The 17,345-nt window shown below is 38.9% G+C and overlaps 1 protein-coding gene across 5 annotated transcripts in view; it reads right to left on the minus strand.

Annotated features, from left to right (window-relative positions):
• Positions 1–16,845, minus strand: part of brd1a (bromodomain containing 1a) — a 32,497-nt gene extending 15,652 nt beyond the window's left edge. The window contains exons 1-5 of one of the 5 annotated variants that reach the window (XM_020514910.2): positions 16,311–16,845; positions 9,167–10,548; positions 2,495–2,651; positions 568–702; positions 315–443 (exon numbers count right to left, since the gene is read on the minus strand). In XM_020514910.2, the coding sequence (XP_020370499.2) occupies positions 315–443; positions 568–702; positions 2,495–2,651; positions 9,167–10,533 (1,788 nt within the window). In that variant the 5' untranslated portion in view covers positions 10,534–10,548; positions 16,311–16,845. Of the gene's footprint in view, positions 1–314; positions 444–567; positions 703–2,494; positions 2,652–7,870; positions 8,103–9,166; positions 10,552–16,050; positions 16,170–16,310 lie in introns of those variants that run through there. The other 4 variants (XM_048610018.1, XM_020514916.2, XM_048610016.1 and 1 more) reach the window with 4 other exon arrangements.
• Positions 16,846–17,345: the final 500 nt, after the last annotated feature.

Raw genomic sequence — 17,345 nt, forward strand, 5'->3', positions numbered from 1 at the left:
AATTTTCAGAGAACATCCTGAAGATCATCATGAAGAAAATTAGTAAGGAGGCGGCTATTTCCTGCTGACAGGAGGAGATGGGTGCTGAGACAAATTTCTTAGCCACAGAGACTCAGTATATTAAGATGTATAGCATCCGGAAACACTCCTAAAGTAGGATAGTCAGCTTCCCAAACTATCTGAAAAGTATGTAGCTATTCAGGATAATGAGAGAAACCACATTAACAGCAATATTGACTGCTTAAATGGAAATAATGTAATTCTGGCTGTAACAAATTGTGGACTTTTCTAATCAAAACAAAGGAGATTCATACCTCTTTTAAACTCACTGGCTGAGCAAATATATGTGCAGTGTCCTTTTCCTGCAGCTGTTCCAAAACTGAGCGTAACATAACAGTCAAGGGTGTCAGCTGGAGCTCCATAGCAATCTGTTGGACTTTGACCTGCCAACATTTGAACATATTTAAGTCATCTATTGTTGTATCAAATCACAAAAACTAAAATCAACAGCATCCTTTAAAGTGAAACAATCCTATAAAACTGATCAGAATAAATACTAAACAATACCTCTTCACGTTTTAGTTTTTCACGTTTACGAATAAGTTCAACCAGTAAACGTGCCCTTTCTAAGTCGTGGCGTAGCCTCTGCCAGTATTTCAGCTGCTCCTTCATACTGTTTTTTTGTTCATCATCAGTCTTCTTCTCCAAAGGAGGAAAGGAAGAAGGAGACAAAGACATTAAGAATTCAGAGAAAAATTACCTGGTTAAAATTCATATTGTTACAATAGTGGATAGCAGATCCATATGAAAATTCAAACTATTTCTTGTGCGTTCTCCCTTCTTTCCCAAATATCAAATACTTCTCAAACAAAAAGTTATCAAGTTACTCAATCACTATCATATTTGATGTTGTCCCAGTAAAGTTCTTACTCTCTGATCATAGCCTTGGTATGAAAATCATTTTTCCTCCTTTAAATGCAGGAGTTACAGATTAAATAGCTTGGATGCACAATTCACCATCACAGAAAACACCATCACATCCTACCTTCACCGGCCAGAAGTAATCATTACTAAAGAATTAAACTGTATTGTAAAAATACCAACCCTTGTAGCCAGTTCTTCAAGAGCCCTTTCATCAGTATGCTGGAATTTCATTTAATTTCAAGTGGAAAATCGGATATTCTTTCCCCTCTATTATGGTCTGTAAATACGAATTGCCTTGGGAAATACTGACATACTTCTGACAACTATCTTGGTCAGCAGTCATTCCTGAGCAAACATCAGCTACCTTTAATGCTACAGATACAACTTCTGGAGTTTGCATTTCTGTAAGATACTAAAACCAACCAACAACCTTGCATGCCCGGACTTCCTACAGTGGAAACACATGGGCCAGTTTCTCAACAGTGCCTCATCTAGATCCCTTGTGCCAACTGTCAGCAACAGTTCTACATTCACTGACTGGCTTCCCATTTCGCTCCAGCTTGTCTTTGGGTTATTTACCACGTCTGTATCTCTCGCTCTGAGCCGTACCAATTCCCGGCCCAAGCTGGCCTGAGTTTCTATGTACTTTAACCCTTAGTCAGGGACCAGAATTGCTGTCTGTCTGGGTCATGCAACCCTCTGTTCCTCAGAGTCCAAATTGGAAAGGGTATCGAGTTTTTTTTCGAACCCAAGGGAGAATCACCTCATCAAGGTTTACATAAGTCACTTCAATTTTAAATTGCCATACCTTGATCAAAAGCAAGCTGCTTAAGCTGTTCAAATACATATATGTCTGGTCAGGCTGTTTCTTGAGGGTATGGAATTTTTGCTTGTACGCCTCTGGTATTAACTGGCATGAACTTAAATTGTCCCTTTTTTCTGTGTTATGTAATGGCAATGTCCATTGTTGCATGGGCCAATTTAACTGCTGTGTTAACCACTCAAAATATATGAAGGCCATGTCCACTGTTTTTCTCAAGTTTATAGATTAAATGGGCAAACTTGAATACTTCAGCCCTTAAGCTGAAGGCAGAGTATTTTTTCTTGCCAGAATTTTTTCTCCCTTCTCTGCTCAAGTTGTCTTATTTCACCACCTGTTTTGCAATGTGTTTTTCTGATGGAATACAATCTCTATGTAGTTGGCTACTGCTTTTAATTCTTAAATACACATAATAGCTCTCACTAAAATTTTGTTTCTTGTACAGAGATATTTGGCCTTAAGGCAGAAATTATAAATGTAGAAGAAAAGACATTTAATTTAACTTCAAAATACAGCATGTCAAAGCAACCACATCCTTTAAAATCATATTTCAATACTGCCTACTCTGGAATGCCAGATATCTTCATAGCTTAACCCTAGGTAGATCTAGGTCAGCGAATCAGAACAGAAAAGATAGTTCAACTTCCTAGATCAGTTACCATCTCAAATAACATGTGGTCATAATTATTCCAAAAACAACTTGTTTGACAAGTTTCAATAGTGGGATGAAATGTAATGCATCATCAATACCTGTTGTGCACTTCTCGGAGTCTGCAGATGGGACTGTAAACGTCGAAGTAGGGGTACGCCATTTCTTGATTGTCGCTTGAGTGTCCAATAAACATACAATCTCTGTATGAACTGTTTCTTTCGTGGCACTGACACCTGACTCATTATTTTGTTTAGCCTGCAAAGTTTTTAAAATAGTAATTTCAGACATTATAACAATCATTAAGACATCTTGGGAAACCAAGATTAGTGGTGGTGATGATGATGATACTTAAGATTACGTCAAATTCTCTCTGCCTTCTTTTTTAATTATTTTTAGTTATAGCATATTACCTCATGCTTTGCTCTCCAAGTAACACATTTTTTTTTACAAATGTTTATGGATTCATTAAAACTAAAAGGGAAAGATTAGTCATTTAATGATCCTTTACACTACAAATCCTTATTTTCATTAGCTAAAATAAGATACACTATGTTTAATTAACACCTGTTGTGTAAAAGTTCAAGTAGAATGATGAATGGTAATTAGTCTGGAGGTGGAATGAGGGACTGATATGTAAAAAGATGCTTTTGAGGGTTAGTTGACTTCAAAAATAATTTGAGTGTCATTGCACATCTTACATGAAACAGGCCCTTTTAGAAAAAGGCAAAATCTACAATATGCTTTATTACTATTATAAGGAACATTCTACAATATTTAACCCTTTCAGGGTCATGCAATAGAGGGAACTGCAATCAAAGTTCAAGAGTTGAAAGAAAAAGTACTCATCGGTAATGCAACGCAGATCTGTCTGTTCTACAAAAGCAAATTAAATTCACTAATGACAAAAAGAAAATCAATTAAAGTTTAAACATTATTATGACACTTCATTTAGTACACTTCACTGCTTGATCAAGTGTCATTTTCCTACAGTCAAACATGCAGAAGATTGAAGTTCACATTGGTCCACAAAACAAATCAAATATCCTTGCCATCAACTCCATGCTCTTTAAACAGCGGAGTGTCAAGCTAAATCAGAAATGTCCACAATTACAACGCTTTATTCAAGTTAAATTTCCAATACCTCTGATCTTCTCACTGTCGAAGTCTGCCTACTTCCACTTGAAAATCAACAGTCTTCTCCTTATTAGCTCTTTTGCTGCTGAAACCCCTACTGATGTATTTGTCCCTTCCAGATCTGATTAAGCCAAAGCTCCGCAAATTAGCTTTCCATTCCATGCAACATGAAACTGCAATTTGTGAGAAATTCTACTGTCTATAAACTATTCCTCAACACAATTCCCCATAACACCCAGCCCTAAACAAGATTTGGCCAATGCTCCGCATTTTAACACACGTGAAGCATCTTGATATTTTCCACATTGAAAGCATTATACAAATGCAAGTTATTATTGTATACATATTGTTCTGTTGGAGCTTGTGAAAATATCGATGATAAGACTAAACCCAAAATATTTACCCTACAGTGATCAAAGGAGTCCTTCTTGTTTAATTTTTTAAAAAATGGGCAAATGGCAGTCAAAATACACAATAACATTGAACTTTTACCTGCTCAATTGAGAAGCAAACAGATTTTGATGATGAAATCAGTCAGTAGCTAGAAGGCATATCCAGTGGATATCAAAGATCTTGAAATTAGGTATAAACATTGAATATTCGCAATATTTAAGTGTAATACTTGCATAAATCTATTTTTTAAACCACGTGAGAACATCCCAAATAACTTTAAAGTAAATTAACTACTCAAGACGTACTCATTGTTATAAATATAAGGAATTTGAGAGTTACTGACTTGGAAGGCTATCATGACAAATATACAGGACTAAGCGGATGGAGACACTAGTTCAACAGGATCATAATGACTGAAAGCAAGTTTTAATCATCCACGTATTACCAAAATACAACTCAATCACTTTCCAGTAGCACTGCGAATGGCTAGTCATACACATAAGAAAAATCTTTGTCTGAATCCTAATCTTTGCCGAGGTGGTTTCTCAGCCACTGTATCAATACAGATATTATGATCGTAATCTCTGGTTTGAGGGGAAAAAACTAGCCAAAATTCTTTTCAAAGGTTTTATTAATGTGAAAATTCAAAGGAGAGGATCAGTTTAAGACAGTATGACAATATTCTCATTGACCAAGTTGACTGACAATCTGCCCTGCCCTTTAGCTGAAGTATTGGCAGGATGAATGCCATCTGCAAAACTGTGCTGCAAATACATAAATGTGTCCAGGTGAAAAAAAATGAGCACAAAATTCTTTTTAAAGAAATGCAAATAAATAAAAGCATGGAACAAAAGCAGAATATTTTAGAACCCAAAAGGCAAACAGAAAAAGATAATAGTTATGATTTAGGGTCGATATTTTATAAGTTTCAGGTCAATGTCCTTTTGCTCAACCAGAAACATTAACTCAGTTTCTCTCTCCAAAAATCCTGTTAGAGCCAGAGTTTCCCATGTTTACTGTTTTATTAAAGCACATGGAAATCCAGGGGAACTTTCTCCTGTGTTGTGGCAAAATAGTGCAACTCTTACCAAACTTTAAAAAAAACTTAATTAAACTTTTTATCATTTTATGTATGCTCTTTACACATATTGAACAATAAAAGCTTTGAAATATTATTGTTAATTAAGTATTGTAGGGTAAGAAGACTGCTTCAGTGTTTGCCATTCAACTAATTTTGTTGCCCATTACAAATACCAATCTACCCCACCTGTAAAATTTATTTTGTTGAGATAAATACAGTAGGCACTCAGCACTCAATTTTATCATCGCAAAGTTAAATGCTCAAATAATCCTCAGTAAAGCTTTTCTTCCATGAACATAAAAGATTGTCGCAAAAAAATTTTAAAAAGTAACAAACTGGACTTAAAAAAAAACTAAGTAGTTGAATGTTATTTATTGTTGACAGTGTCATGACCCTAATGAGATGAGGAAAACAACACCACATCTGTATTGTCCGGCGGACATAAAAGATGTCTCAACACTATTTGACAGAGATTAGAAAGAGTTCTTCCCAGTGCACAAACTAGCATCTGTCATTCAAGCAATACCTAAAACAGATCATCTATTCTTTACCCCATTGCCGTCTGTGGAACCTTGTGTACAGCTGTCCGTTCTTACATTAGAACACTGACAACAATTTAGCTGACAATGAAGTACTTTGGAAAGTGCTGAGGTTGTGATTCGGGGTTTAAACACAAATCAATTTTATACAAAAAAATTAAAGAGGGAAAGAAAAGGAAAAGTCCTGTTAGTCACTTACTAAAGCAGAAAAAGCAAGAAAAAAAATAAGGATCAGCAGTTATGAGGGCTGGAATGTCCTGGGCCCCACTTATATAGAAGACAACATTTATCCCTGTTTCTATGTCAGTCTCAGCTACAGGAACTTCTGACCAAATTTGAGAAGAATAAGAAAATTGCACCTAGGTAGCTGATACAATCCACAACATTCTAGATAAACGCACGGTCCTTCCTAGAGGCTTTTCCTTGCCAGGTTAATATTATAAAGCTGAAAGAATTTTTTTTTAAAATTAGAAGCATTTTCCATTTCACCAAGGCAGCTTCAAGCCAATCTTGATCAACAACCTGCTCTAAAAATCTCTACTCACATCTTGATAGCAGTGAGAAATTGTATTACAGTGGTTGAATCAATCCATACTATTACAAAAAAATAATTAGTACGAAGTAAAGCAACACAACATGCTAAACAAACACGGAAGGCTGGAAAAACTCAGCAGGTCTGGCGATGTGTGTGGATATAGAAACATGAGCTGACGTTGAGTCCAGTGTGGCTTTTCTGAAGTCTCTAGTATTGCGTGTTTGTTTCAGATTTCCAGCATCTGCAGTATTTTGCTTTTATACAACATGTTCAAATGAATTTGCCCCAACTCCCAACATTAACACATTGTCTAAACAATTCCAGAGCCTGTTGGCTTTTGAGACATATTACGGAGAGCCAAACAGACTAAATGTAGAAAAAAAACATTTCAAACGTTCACCTTTATGAGCAGAGATAACCGACAGAAATCAGGATAAAAGTTAGTCAGAAGGGACGCACCACACCTGCCTTTATTGACCCGCTCAACTTTATATTATTAACAGAATGAAAATTAAGTCATTGAAACATACCTTATGCAGATTAAACACAACATACGTACAGAAAGAGTGCTGCGGAAGTATATTTAAAATGTGACTAAGGTGCAGTCAAAAACAAAGAAGTTACAAATGGTTTCAAGAGAAATAGATGGGAACTGGAGATATTTGTTATTGGGGCAAGTTACATTTAATGCCTCAGGGACCCGAAAGTTATAGGGAGTATAGGAGTTGGGAGGTCATGTTGCGGCTGTACAGGACATTAGTTAGGCCACTTTTGGAATACCATGTGCAATTCTGGTCTCCCTGCTTTGGAAGAACGTTGTGAAACTTGAAAGGGTTCAGAAAAGACTTAAGGATGCTGCCAGGGTTGGAGCTATAGGGAGAGGCTGAACAGACTGGGGCTTATTTTCCTTGAAGTGTTGGAGGCTGAGGGGTAACCTTATAGGAGGTTTAGAAAATCATGAGGGGCACAGGAAGGATAAATAGACAATGTCTTTTCCTGTGTTGGGGGTAACCAAAACTAGGGGGCATAGCTTTAAGGTGAGAGAGGAAAGATTTAAAAGGGACCAAAAGGGCAACTTTTCACACAGAGGGTGGTGCATATACGGAATGAGCTGCTAGAGGGAGTGGTGCAGGCTGGTACAATTACAACATTTAAAAGGCATCTGGATGGGTATATGAATAGGGAGGACTAAAAAGGGATATGTGCCAAATGCTGGCAAATGGGACTAGATTTATTTAGGATATCTGGTCAGCATGGACGAGTTGGACTGAAGGGTCTGTTTCCGTGCTATACATCTCTACGACTCTATGACATTCAAACTATTGTCCTAAGTATATGAGAGAAATTCCTTGGGGTGGAGAGAGGGTGGGTACCGTTCCATTCTTATGCTATCATTATGGCAAAACATAGCACAAAATAGTCATGAAAGGATCAGCTGGATTTCTGTATCTCCAAAAAAGTGCTACAACATGTCAGAATCGTACAGCAACTTACATTTTACACAATACTTAAAATTTAAACAAGAGGCTTCAGATGTGCATATTAAATTTAAAAAGGTGCCAAATCAAAGAAGATATTAAAAAGGTGACCAAAGGCTAAACAAAAAAGATGAAGATTAATGCAGAACATGAAATGAGCTGGAAGATTGAGAAGTGGAGGGACTTCTAAAAGGTTAGATCTAAGCAGATGAAGACATGGTGAGACATGGAGAGAAATGTTGCACTGGAGATGGCTACAGAAATGGGAATGGGTAGAGGGATGCTGAAGGTATCTTCTTTGGTCTCATGCTCACCGTTGTTTAGCTATGCCTTTATGACATCCAATTCTGAATAATCTGTAATATTAGAAGTGAAAAGTAAAAACTCGCTTGCTATTTTCATTGCACTCTTCACCTTGTTAAACCAGCCAACTCCTTTTCTCAACTCACCAACAAAATTGGAGCAGTGACTGTGCTACACAGCAAAAACAATAGCACGCTTCATTTACATTACAGGAATAACAGGTGGAGTTTGATTTTGATCAAAACTTCATCCATATCACATTTTGACTGATCTGCATGGATTTCCGCTACACCAAAGCTTCAGTTTAAAAATTCTTAATGAATTTAATCTCTTAAAGGCATCAGCCTCTGCAACTCTGTAAACTCCTCCAATCATGCAAGTTTCTTTAAACTTTGCATTCCTCCCAACTCGATCTCTTCGGCATTTCTACTACTGCATCACATACTGGCAGACATGCTATCAACCAGTGACTGCAAGATTTGAAATGCTGTCCACCAGTAGCTCCATCCTTAGAACCCATATCTTTGAAGAAGCTTTTGGTCACCTGCCTTAATGTCTTTCCTCAATTTAGTATCAAATTTTGTCTGACTACATTCTTGTTAAGAACCTTGGGACATTTAATATAATTGCTGTATGTGTTCAAGTATTATAATTGGAAATTTACCTGAAAGGAGAAAGCTTAAGGAGTGTGCCATTTAACCAAGTGTTAAGTTTAGCTAAAGTTTACTTGGATATTTTTTAAAAATGTTAATTTGTTGATAGCACAAAGTTTCATGAGCAGGGTTTGTTCAGTAAAGATACCACAGATTGTTCTAAAGTGTAAACAAGGATGGTAACACTTCACATTGATTCAGGAGTGTTTCTCCCGGGTCAAACAGCCCAGATCCACTATTGTCAGCTAGTATGTAATATTTCAGAGCAAAGTTGCCTTTGATTTAGACTCTTAAATCACACATTCAGAGGGGAGTTCACTTTCAGCTGCCAAGCGAAATATATATAGAAAGTCAAGGCTATCGGTATTGTGGTTGAGGACAGCAAGATTATAATAGAGGAACTTAATTATTTTTCTAGAAGTGATTAGTGAATTGCCAAGTGTATTGGGTAGAGAGTGATTGCTTTTGAAATAATATTACAGAATTAGTTAATCAGCAGACCAAAAAGGGTTGAATGTGATTTCAGGTTCCCAACTTCTTTGTCTTGACGGTGGATAACAGAAAAAAAATAAAAGACATAGAAACAATTATTTAGATAGGCATTACACTTTTTTTAATTTTCATGAGATCAAACAGGTTTATGAAGTCACTCACCTATCAGGCTGAATGCATGGGACAGATACAACGGGCACAGCAGTACATTTTTCAACTAAGAGTTTCCTAGCCTTCTTGGTCTTCTGTCTTGCCTTACATTTTGCCTTAGTTGCCTTGTTAGGTGAACTTTTTCTACATATGCCATTTTTCACTTCAGCTGGCTCATAAATGTTTAATGGCCTTCTCACACACCCAGGAGGTGTGTGCACAGCACAGAAAGCAGTCTTTTTCACATTGAATGTTGTTGTTCCATTGGATGCAGTTTCTTTAACAGGCTCCATTTTCATGTACAGACCCGCTTGTTGAGCGCAAGTTACATGGAATGCTGTATAGCAATTTGCCTTATGGCACTGGATGCAAGCACCCAGCCCTTTCTGTTTGCAGAGGTAGCATGTCAATTTCCACCTGGCTGCTGGAATGTTCTTGACACCATCAATAGGCTCTATGAATACAGTGTTAGCAAATCCAACTTCAGGAACCCACAGTGCACATACAACGTGTCCCCACTGACCATCATCTGTCTTCTTGAAAGCACCCCCCTTATTTGGGCACAAGATACAATCAACAGATCGAGACGGAGATTGCAAACAACGACGGCACAACCACTGTCCTTCAGGTATATAAGGAACCCCATAGCATTCCTGATGCACTGCTAAGTTACACATGTCACAAAATAATATTACATTACTGTTTTGACATTCTCCATCCATGCAAATACAACAAACAGCATCTTCATCAATTAATGACTGAGGATCACCTTGATTAGAATTTTCAAAGTAAGATTCCTTCTCCAGTTTATCCATTAGGAACTCAAATACATTCTGTGAAACTGCACTCAAACCATCACTTTTGCGCCTTTCATTAATCATTTCCAACCATGCATAATCTTCCTCATCCATATCATACTCAACTTCATTATTGAGCTCCTCTGGGGATTTTTCGATGAGCCTGTAATAAGATGAAGGCCGACGAGGAGCTGAAGGTGGTTCATAATCTACTATTCTAAATCTAGGTTCCGGCAATGCATTCACCTGTGTTGGAGGTCCATGTTTACTCTGAATAGTGGCTTCCTTCTTTTTCACTTTATTGGACTTGTATCTTTTGGTTTTTATGAAAACAGGTGGGCGTTCACTATTTTCCTTGTTGCTATTACATTCAACAATTTCTTGGGCCGTTAAGTCATCCTCAGAAATTATTTCCAAAGGATCATAAATACTGATTCTGTGCAGCCGACCATCAATTTCCATTTCAACCATTCGCTGTGCTTGAGCATATGTCAGCATTTCACGACTAGGTGAATGTTTCAGACTGCAAGGTGAAGCTGGACGCCTTGCTGACCCTCGGTGGCACCTTCCCTTCCTTCTCATTGTTAACAATGAAGTCTGCTGAAGAAAAACGATCAGAGTCACAAACAAGTATAGCCATGGTCAAAATTACAAAACATTATAAAGTTAACCAGGAGTCAGAATTAATTCATTCTAAGAACACCTTTCCATAACTGCCCCCATTTCAAATTTTTTCTCAACGCCCCCAATCTCATGGCATAATAAGCCTGTGATTAGGTTACTTACAACCATTCTCTATTCTATAGTTAACATTTCCAAATTGATGACAGACCTTTTATTCCTAAATTTCTTTCCAAAATTTTTTCATGAACTTGAAAACCTGGATTGCCAATAGGCTTCCATCTAGCCTTTCCTGTTCCTATGAACATAATGCCAGTATTTTATTCATACAATAGTTGCTACAATCCTAATTGAGATTGCAACACACACTACAGTTTTAATGCTATATGAACAGGTACCCAAACTTTTGCAGCAATTCTATCTCGCCTCACCAAAGGTTTGCTGGTTTGTGATGCACAGGGATGCCAACAGTGCAGGCTCAATTTTTGCACCAGCAGAAGTTACCACGACTGACCCTTTTTAAACCTCTCCCCTTTAAGTGGGGGCAGACTTATGGTTTAGTAAGACTGTGGTGACTTTACCTTTTAAATGCCTAAATAATGGGTTTAGCTACCTGTAAATTCTGATGTTCGAACAATTCATATATATTCAGTAAGTTTTTAAATTTCAAAGCAGATAATACAACATTGCTTTTTAAGTTGTGTCATACTTATTTTAAAATTCAATTCCTGTAGAAATTTATACTATGGCGAAAATATGTAATAAAGATATTCAGTATTTCCTCAAAATTTGTAGCTGATCGACCAAACAAATGCAGAGTTTGAATGAAGATTGGATGATTTGTGCATTGATAACGGAAGTTGGTAATTTACAATGTAACTTCCTAAATTACATAATTCCTTGCCAATTTTGATCACCACCACCTTTTCTGAAAAGGTTAACTCGTGCTAGAACCACAAGCAACAGTATGTACTAACTTGGCCGGTCTTACCAACCAATATGCATGTACTTCCCAGTCGGGATCACTGGATAGTGTATGAGAGTGAAAGCCTCATTAACTTCCCTCTTCCTAGGCACAGGTGTAGGCATTCCAGCTTGCTAAATTACTGTCCAAACTGAGATGAATTGATTTAGAGCCAGAATTAAAATTGGAAGTCTCTGATTAGTATATAATTTGGATGAACCACTGGCTATTTTTATCTATATGACATTACGCTAAATATATTTATGGGAATTACTATCAGAACTGACGTTCAGTTGTAATCTCAACAGATCACACAAGCAGAATTGAGACATTTTAATATTTATTCTAGTGTTTCTAATTTGAACCAGTAGCATGTGGATTTTGGCCTGTGCATATTAGAGAGTTTAATGGTTAGCTTATCAGTATTTCTGAAACCTTGATTTTTTTTTAAAAATCAAAGACGGAAACTTCCTGTAGTGATGACTTTAACAAGTAAATAGACTAAACATTGAGAAGCATTAGCTGGCTTTCAGTTTAGAAGGATCAGGAACTTTTTTTTGTTTAGGGGAAAAACCCACAGTGTGGAAACCTTTGTTTTTCAGTTCGCAAAGGTTCTGGAGGAAGTCAGATATGTGAAACACTTTCTCCTGGAGAAAGGAGATAGTTTAGAACTGTTAACAAATAGATAACCTTAGTGTATGGATTTAAGTTTGAAAGTTCCAGACCATAAGTGTTTGGTTAGAACTCTGAAAGGATTATTTTAAGCTGAGATGGTCTAAGCTCAGTTGTGAGACTAATCAAGGAAGAAGCTTCCAAACTCCCAAGACTGAAAATTGAAAGGAGCAGTTAAGTTAAACTTTCAGATGTGACAGACAAGTGAACTCTCTCTGGTATTTGAATAATGCAATGTGATGGTATTAAATTGATGGGATTGCATATTTACAAGTTTCAAAATCATTCAAATTACACCATATGTAACTAGCTTAATATATCCTTTATCTTTTCTATTGCGTAATAAACTTTTATTGTTAAAACCAAACTGGAGGGATTGCCTCCTTGTGTTTCAGTGAAAGGTCACTTTGCATATATGAGGGAATACACCATTTTACGATCATATGACATCCCCCATTCAATAACCAGGCTTCAAAAAATACAAAAATATACTTATAACTCAAGAGGATAAGCAGACCACCTACTTAAAATGTTCACTAAGTGCTTTTCTATACATCAGCTAAGAGTCATGGTGAACTGCCTCTGTTTTGAGGAAATGGAAAGTTCACACTATTTAATAAAGATGGCCCAAATCAATTCAAAGCAAAGTATATCGTAACTTTGCAATCATCAAGAGAGTTTTGTGCATGGGAATCCAATAGTTTAAGAGAATTTGGGAAGATCACATGCTCGGTAAGCTAATTTTTGATTACTTTAAAATATCTTTAGTTTGGAGCTAAAATTGGATCTAGAAAGGTGATGACAGACCATCTTTTTCAGGCTACGTCGGAACCTGCTGACTCCACTCAGATTTTTCTTGGCTGAAATAATGAGAGCAGTTTTACTGCCCATTTCCATTGCAAGTGAACAGCATTACTAGCAAAACACAAGCTGTAAGCAACCAGAGCTGTAATGCATTTAGCAACACCAAGACAGAGTACATTTCACAACTATTCCAGCAGCATCCAGCTTATCCACTCCACCACCTCTCTCTGTGTTTCCATAAGTGTGTTGCAAAACTCATGAATGCTATCCAGACATCAATCTCAACTTCACAAATAAGAAAACTGAAACTAACATCAATGTTTCCCCCACTATAATCTTTGCATCCTTGTCACCAATTCAAACATCGACCTGTCTCAGTCGGAATTTAAGCCGTTTCCAACTTCAACATCCTCGTCAATATTCCAATTTCATTCCTAGTCCAAAACAACTGCCTGTTTCTACCTCTAGCATTATATTCATCTAATTTTTTTACGTGACTGCAGCATGAAACCTTCATTATGCTAATCACATAAGCAAAGTGCAAATGAAATAGATTGCAAATACTGGAACTTTAGATTGGCTGATGTTGTGGCGAGGGAGTCAACCAGTAGAACACTGGAATATTCAGGTCTACAGAGAGAGCAAAAAATGCACTGATGATTCAAACTAATACTGAAACTTCACAGAAGGTTTTTTTTTGAAGGAGCCTACCATATTATTGCATCTGAAAAAATAAAGCTCTGAAGAACATATTCAGTCAAGTAACTAATCGGACATAAAATACATGAAAATAAAAATTACTAGACATAACCTGGTTGTTTCATCTGGCCTCATCAACTATTTTTAAAAGCAAAATCTCACAGCGACACAAAATACATACTTATGAAAATAAAACAGCAGATTGAATGTTCAGCCTTTGAACAAAATGGAATAGTAATTTATTGTCACTTGCATTTTTACAAAAAATACAGTGAAAAGTGTTTAAGTTGCCATTGTCTGGCACCTATATTAATAACAGAAATCATACATTAAAAAATTAAGACAAAGTCCACCATTGTTCAATTCACAGCTCATGGGCCAGTGAGGCAGCGGCAGTGAGACAGCCCAAAGCGGGACGCTGGCAGCAGCATGGCATGGCTGGGAAGCCCTGAGTGGGACTGCAACAATAGAAAGGAAAGTTGGACTCAAGTTATTTTTTTCTTGTCTTATTCTAAGTTAATGTGAATGGTGCCATGTATGTACAGCGAAGGTACACACTTTTCACTGTATTTTTACATTGAATACATGCAACAATAAATAATTCAAAATCAATCAATCAATCAACTGGCAGACTGACTGGGGAGAGAAATTTTTAACATTCATGTTTGGGTTACAATTGGATGCCACTGATGACCTACCCTTGAAGAGGATTTCAAACATCTAATGTTAGAAACTGCATGAAATTTGGATTTTTAGTCAGAAAACTGACCAGCATTGAAAATATATAAAAATGACTGCTACAGTATATTGCCTGTATTAGTTTAGCACTGTTCTACTGCATTGAAGCTATGTATGCAAGTACTTTTATTTTGGGGAATACAATCCATCTGATATATTAGGCAAGAATTCTTTCACAGTTGACTGCAGTTTCTTTTAAATACATTTGCTGGAATGATCTAACTTTGAAGATTTCCTTTGCAGATGTCTTCTCTTACCACAAAACTTTCTAAACTGAGCTTAGACTTGGAAAAACAAATGAAACACATGGAATAAGCATCTTTGGTAGCAATGGGAACTTTGAATAAAATCATTAAAATGCTACAAAGAAAATTTATAATGACATCACAACACTGGATTGAGTTTATGTTCATGCTATTACCTAACATGAAGGGCTTGTGCCAAGGACACAAGTGTATCTCCAGCTATAACTCCAAAGCTATGTAGTCTAGGTGCGCAGTGTTCAGGGATGTGTAGATTAGGTGGTTACACGGAAAGGGTAGGGGGATGGGTCTAGGTGGGATGCTCTGCGTGTCGGTGTGGACTTAATGAGACTAAGGGCCTATTTCCACACTGTAGGGATTTTATGATTGCCGAGTAATCACTAAAATGTGAACCTTAAATTCTAAAACAATACAGCCAAACAAAGGAATGTGACAACTGTCATTAAACTTTCAGAAATCAGCAAAGTACATCTATGCATCAGTATAAGGAATAAAACTTGCGTTCGTCCAACAAAATTAGACTCAAAATATATCTCTAAAATGCTATGCCCTTTCTACACCAAATGCAGATTATGTAAGGTTGCCTTCCAAAAAAATCGCACCAACAGTCGAAATGATTGTTGCAAAATCTGCAGTTCCTGCATTGTTGCAAATTAAAACTTCGCTCGAGCAGCTTTCAAGAGAAACTGAATGTCATATAACAGCCAACATCGTGAAAGATTTCACGAGAAACATCATCCACAACAGCGAAGTTGTTATTCCCCACAATCGGAGAACAATTTATTTTTTTAAAAAAAGTTCAAGGTGGCAGTTAACTTGGGGAATTGTTGGAAAGGGCGGAATGTTCCGAGCACAGGAATGCAAATAGGTGTGGGGGATGGACGCGTAAGCGCGCAGAAGATGGGAAAGAAATGAGCGTATCTAACAAGAGAGTGCAAAAGGCCGCTAACAATTAGGGAGGGGTCAACGAACATCTGAGGGCGACCGAAGTTTTGCTGGACGAACGCGAGGTACGAAATGGGTTAAGCGTAGAGAAGACAGCAGAACTTTAACGTTAAGGGAGGGAGGGAAAAGTGAAAGAAAGAAGGCCTGAAGATTGCCACTCACTGGGGCAGTTTGGGGCTCTCTTTTTGCACAAACCCGGAAGTCGCTCCGGTCCGGACGGGGGTGACGTCAGCGCGTCGGCCCCCGGGCCGTTTGAATGGAGCAGCGGCAGCGCCCGGCGCCGGTGGGAGGCGATTGCCACCGCCGCCGCCGCCAACACCCCTCCTCCAGCACACACAAATAACACCCCCCCAACCCCAGACAAACCAACATCTCTCAGCTCCTCCCACTTACAACTACGCGCCATCATTCATCTATCCCGCCCGCCTTCTGCGGCACCGACTTTAAATTCACGGAACCGAAGGGCGGGGGAGGGAGGAGAGCTCCAACAAACTCAAATCCCATACACAGTCAGAGAGAAAAAAATAAAATGGCGTCCGACAAAACAAGGAGCAAGAAAGGTACTGGCGGCTTCCCCGCCCCTCCTCCTCCTCCACTAATCCCACTCATGTTAACAACTCACTATCCGCCGGCATTTAAAGGGCAAAACTTACCGCCTATTGCCTCTGTTTTTTTTTGAAAAAATTATTATTTCGCCCGCAACCCCCCCCCACCGCCGCTACTCCGCTTCTCTCCCGTTTGGGGTTGTGTTGTGCGTATGTGTACGGCCGTGTGTTTGTCAGCGGACTGGACTGACGCGCCCTCTCCGTGCAGGCCCCGGCTCCGCTTTCCTCGAGGCCGTTCATCAAACGGACGGACCGACCACGCTCTCCAGACGCTGCTCCTGGGCGAATGAAAACACGGCGCCCTCGAGGCCCGCGCGCAGCCGCCTCCTCCTGCTCGCGTTCCACCGCCAACTGTCACCGAACGTGCGAACATTCGACAGGTCCCGTCCCCTCCCCCCCCACCAACCCCAACGATGATTTTTTTTCTCTCTCTTCCTCCTCCCTTCCCCCACTCTAGTCACCCTCGCTTCTCTGCTCCTTTCCGCTTCTGCAACAACAATGCACCGTTTCGCTGACGCACGACGTCACAGTTGGGGGGGCGGGGCTCCACGTTTCTCGCCGGCCGGTCGCCGTTCTGCCGGTCAAAACGGCTCACCGGCGTCTCCGCCAATCAGCGTGCGGCGCGGACTGGACGAGCAGCTTGCCGCCCCACCCCCAGCGAGTGGTCCGCGCGGTTAACCTTGTGTTTCAGAGGGGAAACCCCGTGGCTTGGTGGACTCCGAAGAGGAGGGAGGTTGGGGCAAAGAAGAGAATCTCCACTTTCTTAAAGCTTCTTCCATCTGAAACGGTGGCCTTCCTCTTTGGAGGATGAGGCCTGGTTGAAGTGTAATGTGCTCGCCTCTGTGAACTTGAAACACAGAGGTTCTGTTAAAATTCAGCGGGTTGGTCAGCTCAGTTTTGAGATGCAGACTGATGGCAACAGTGTGAGTTCAATTCCCTGGATAGTTTTTCTAATCAACCTGTTCAGAGATGTTATTGACATACCTCTGCAGCAGGTGGAATTTGAATCTAAGTCTCCTAGGTCGTAACACCAATACACCACAAGAGCCCGCCTGGAAGGATTCTCCTTCTCAACCTCTTCCC

Source organism: Rhincodon typus, chromosome 22 (assembly GCF_021869965.1).
Source record: "Rhincodon typus isolate 14 chromosome 22, sRhiTyp1.1, whole genome shotgun sequence".
Classification (NCBI taxonomy): domain Eukaryota; kingdom Metazoa; phylum Chordata; class Chondrichthyes; order Orectolobiformes; family Rhincodontidae; genus Rhincodon; species Rhincodon typus.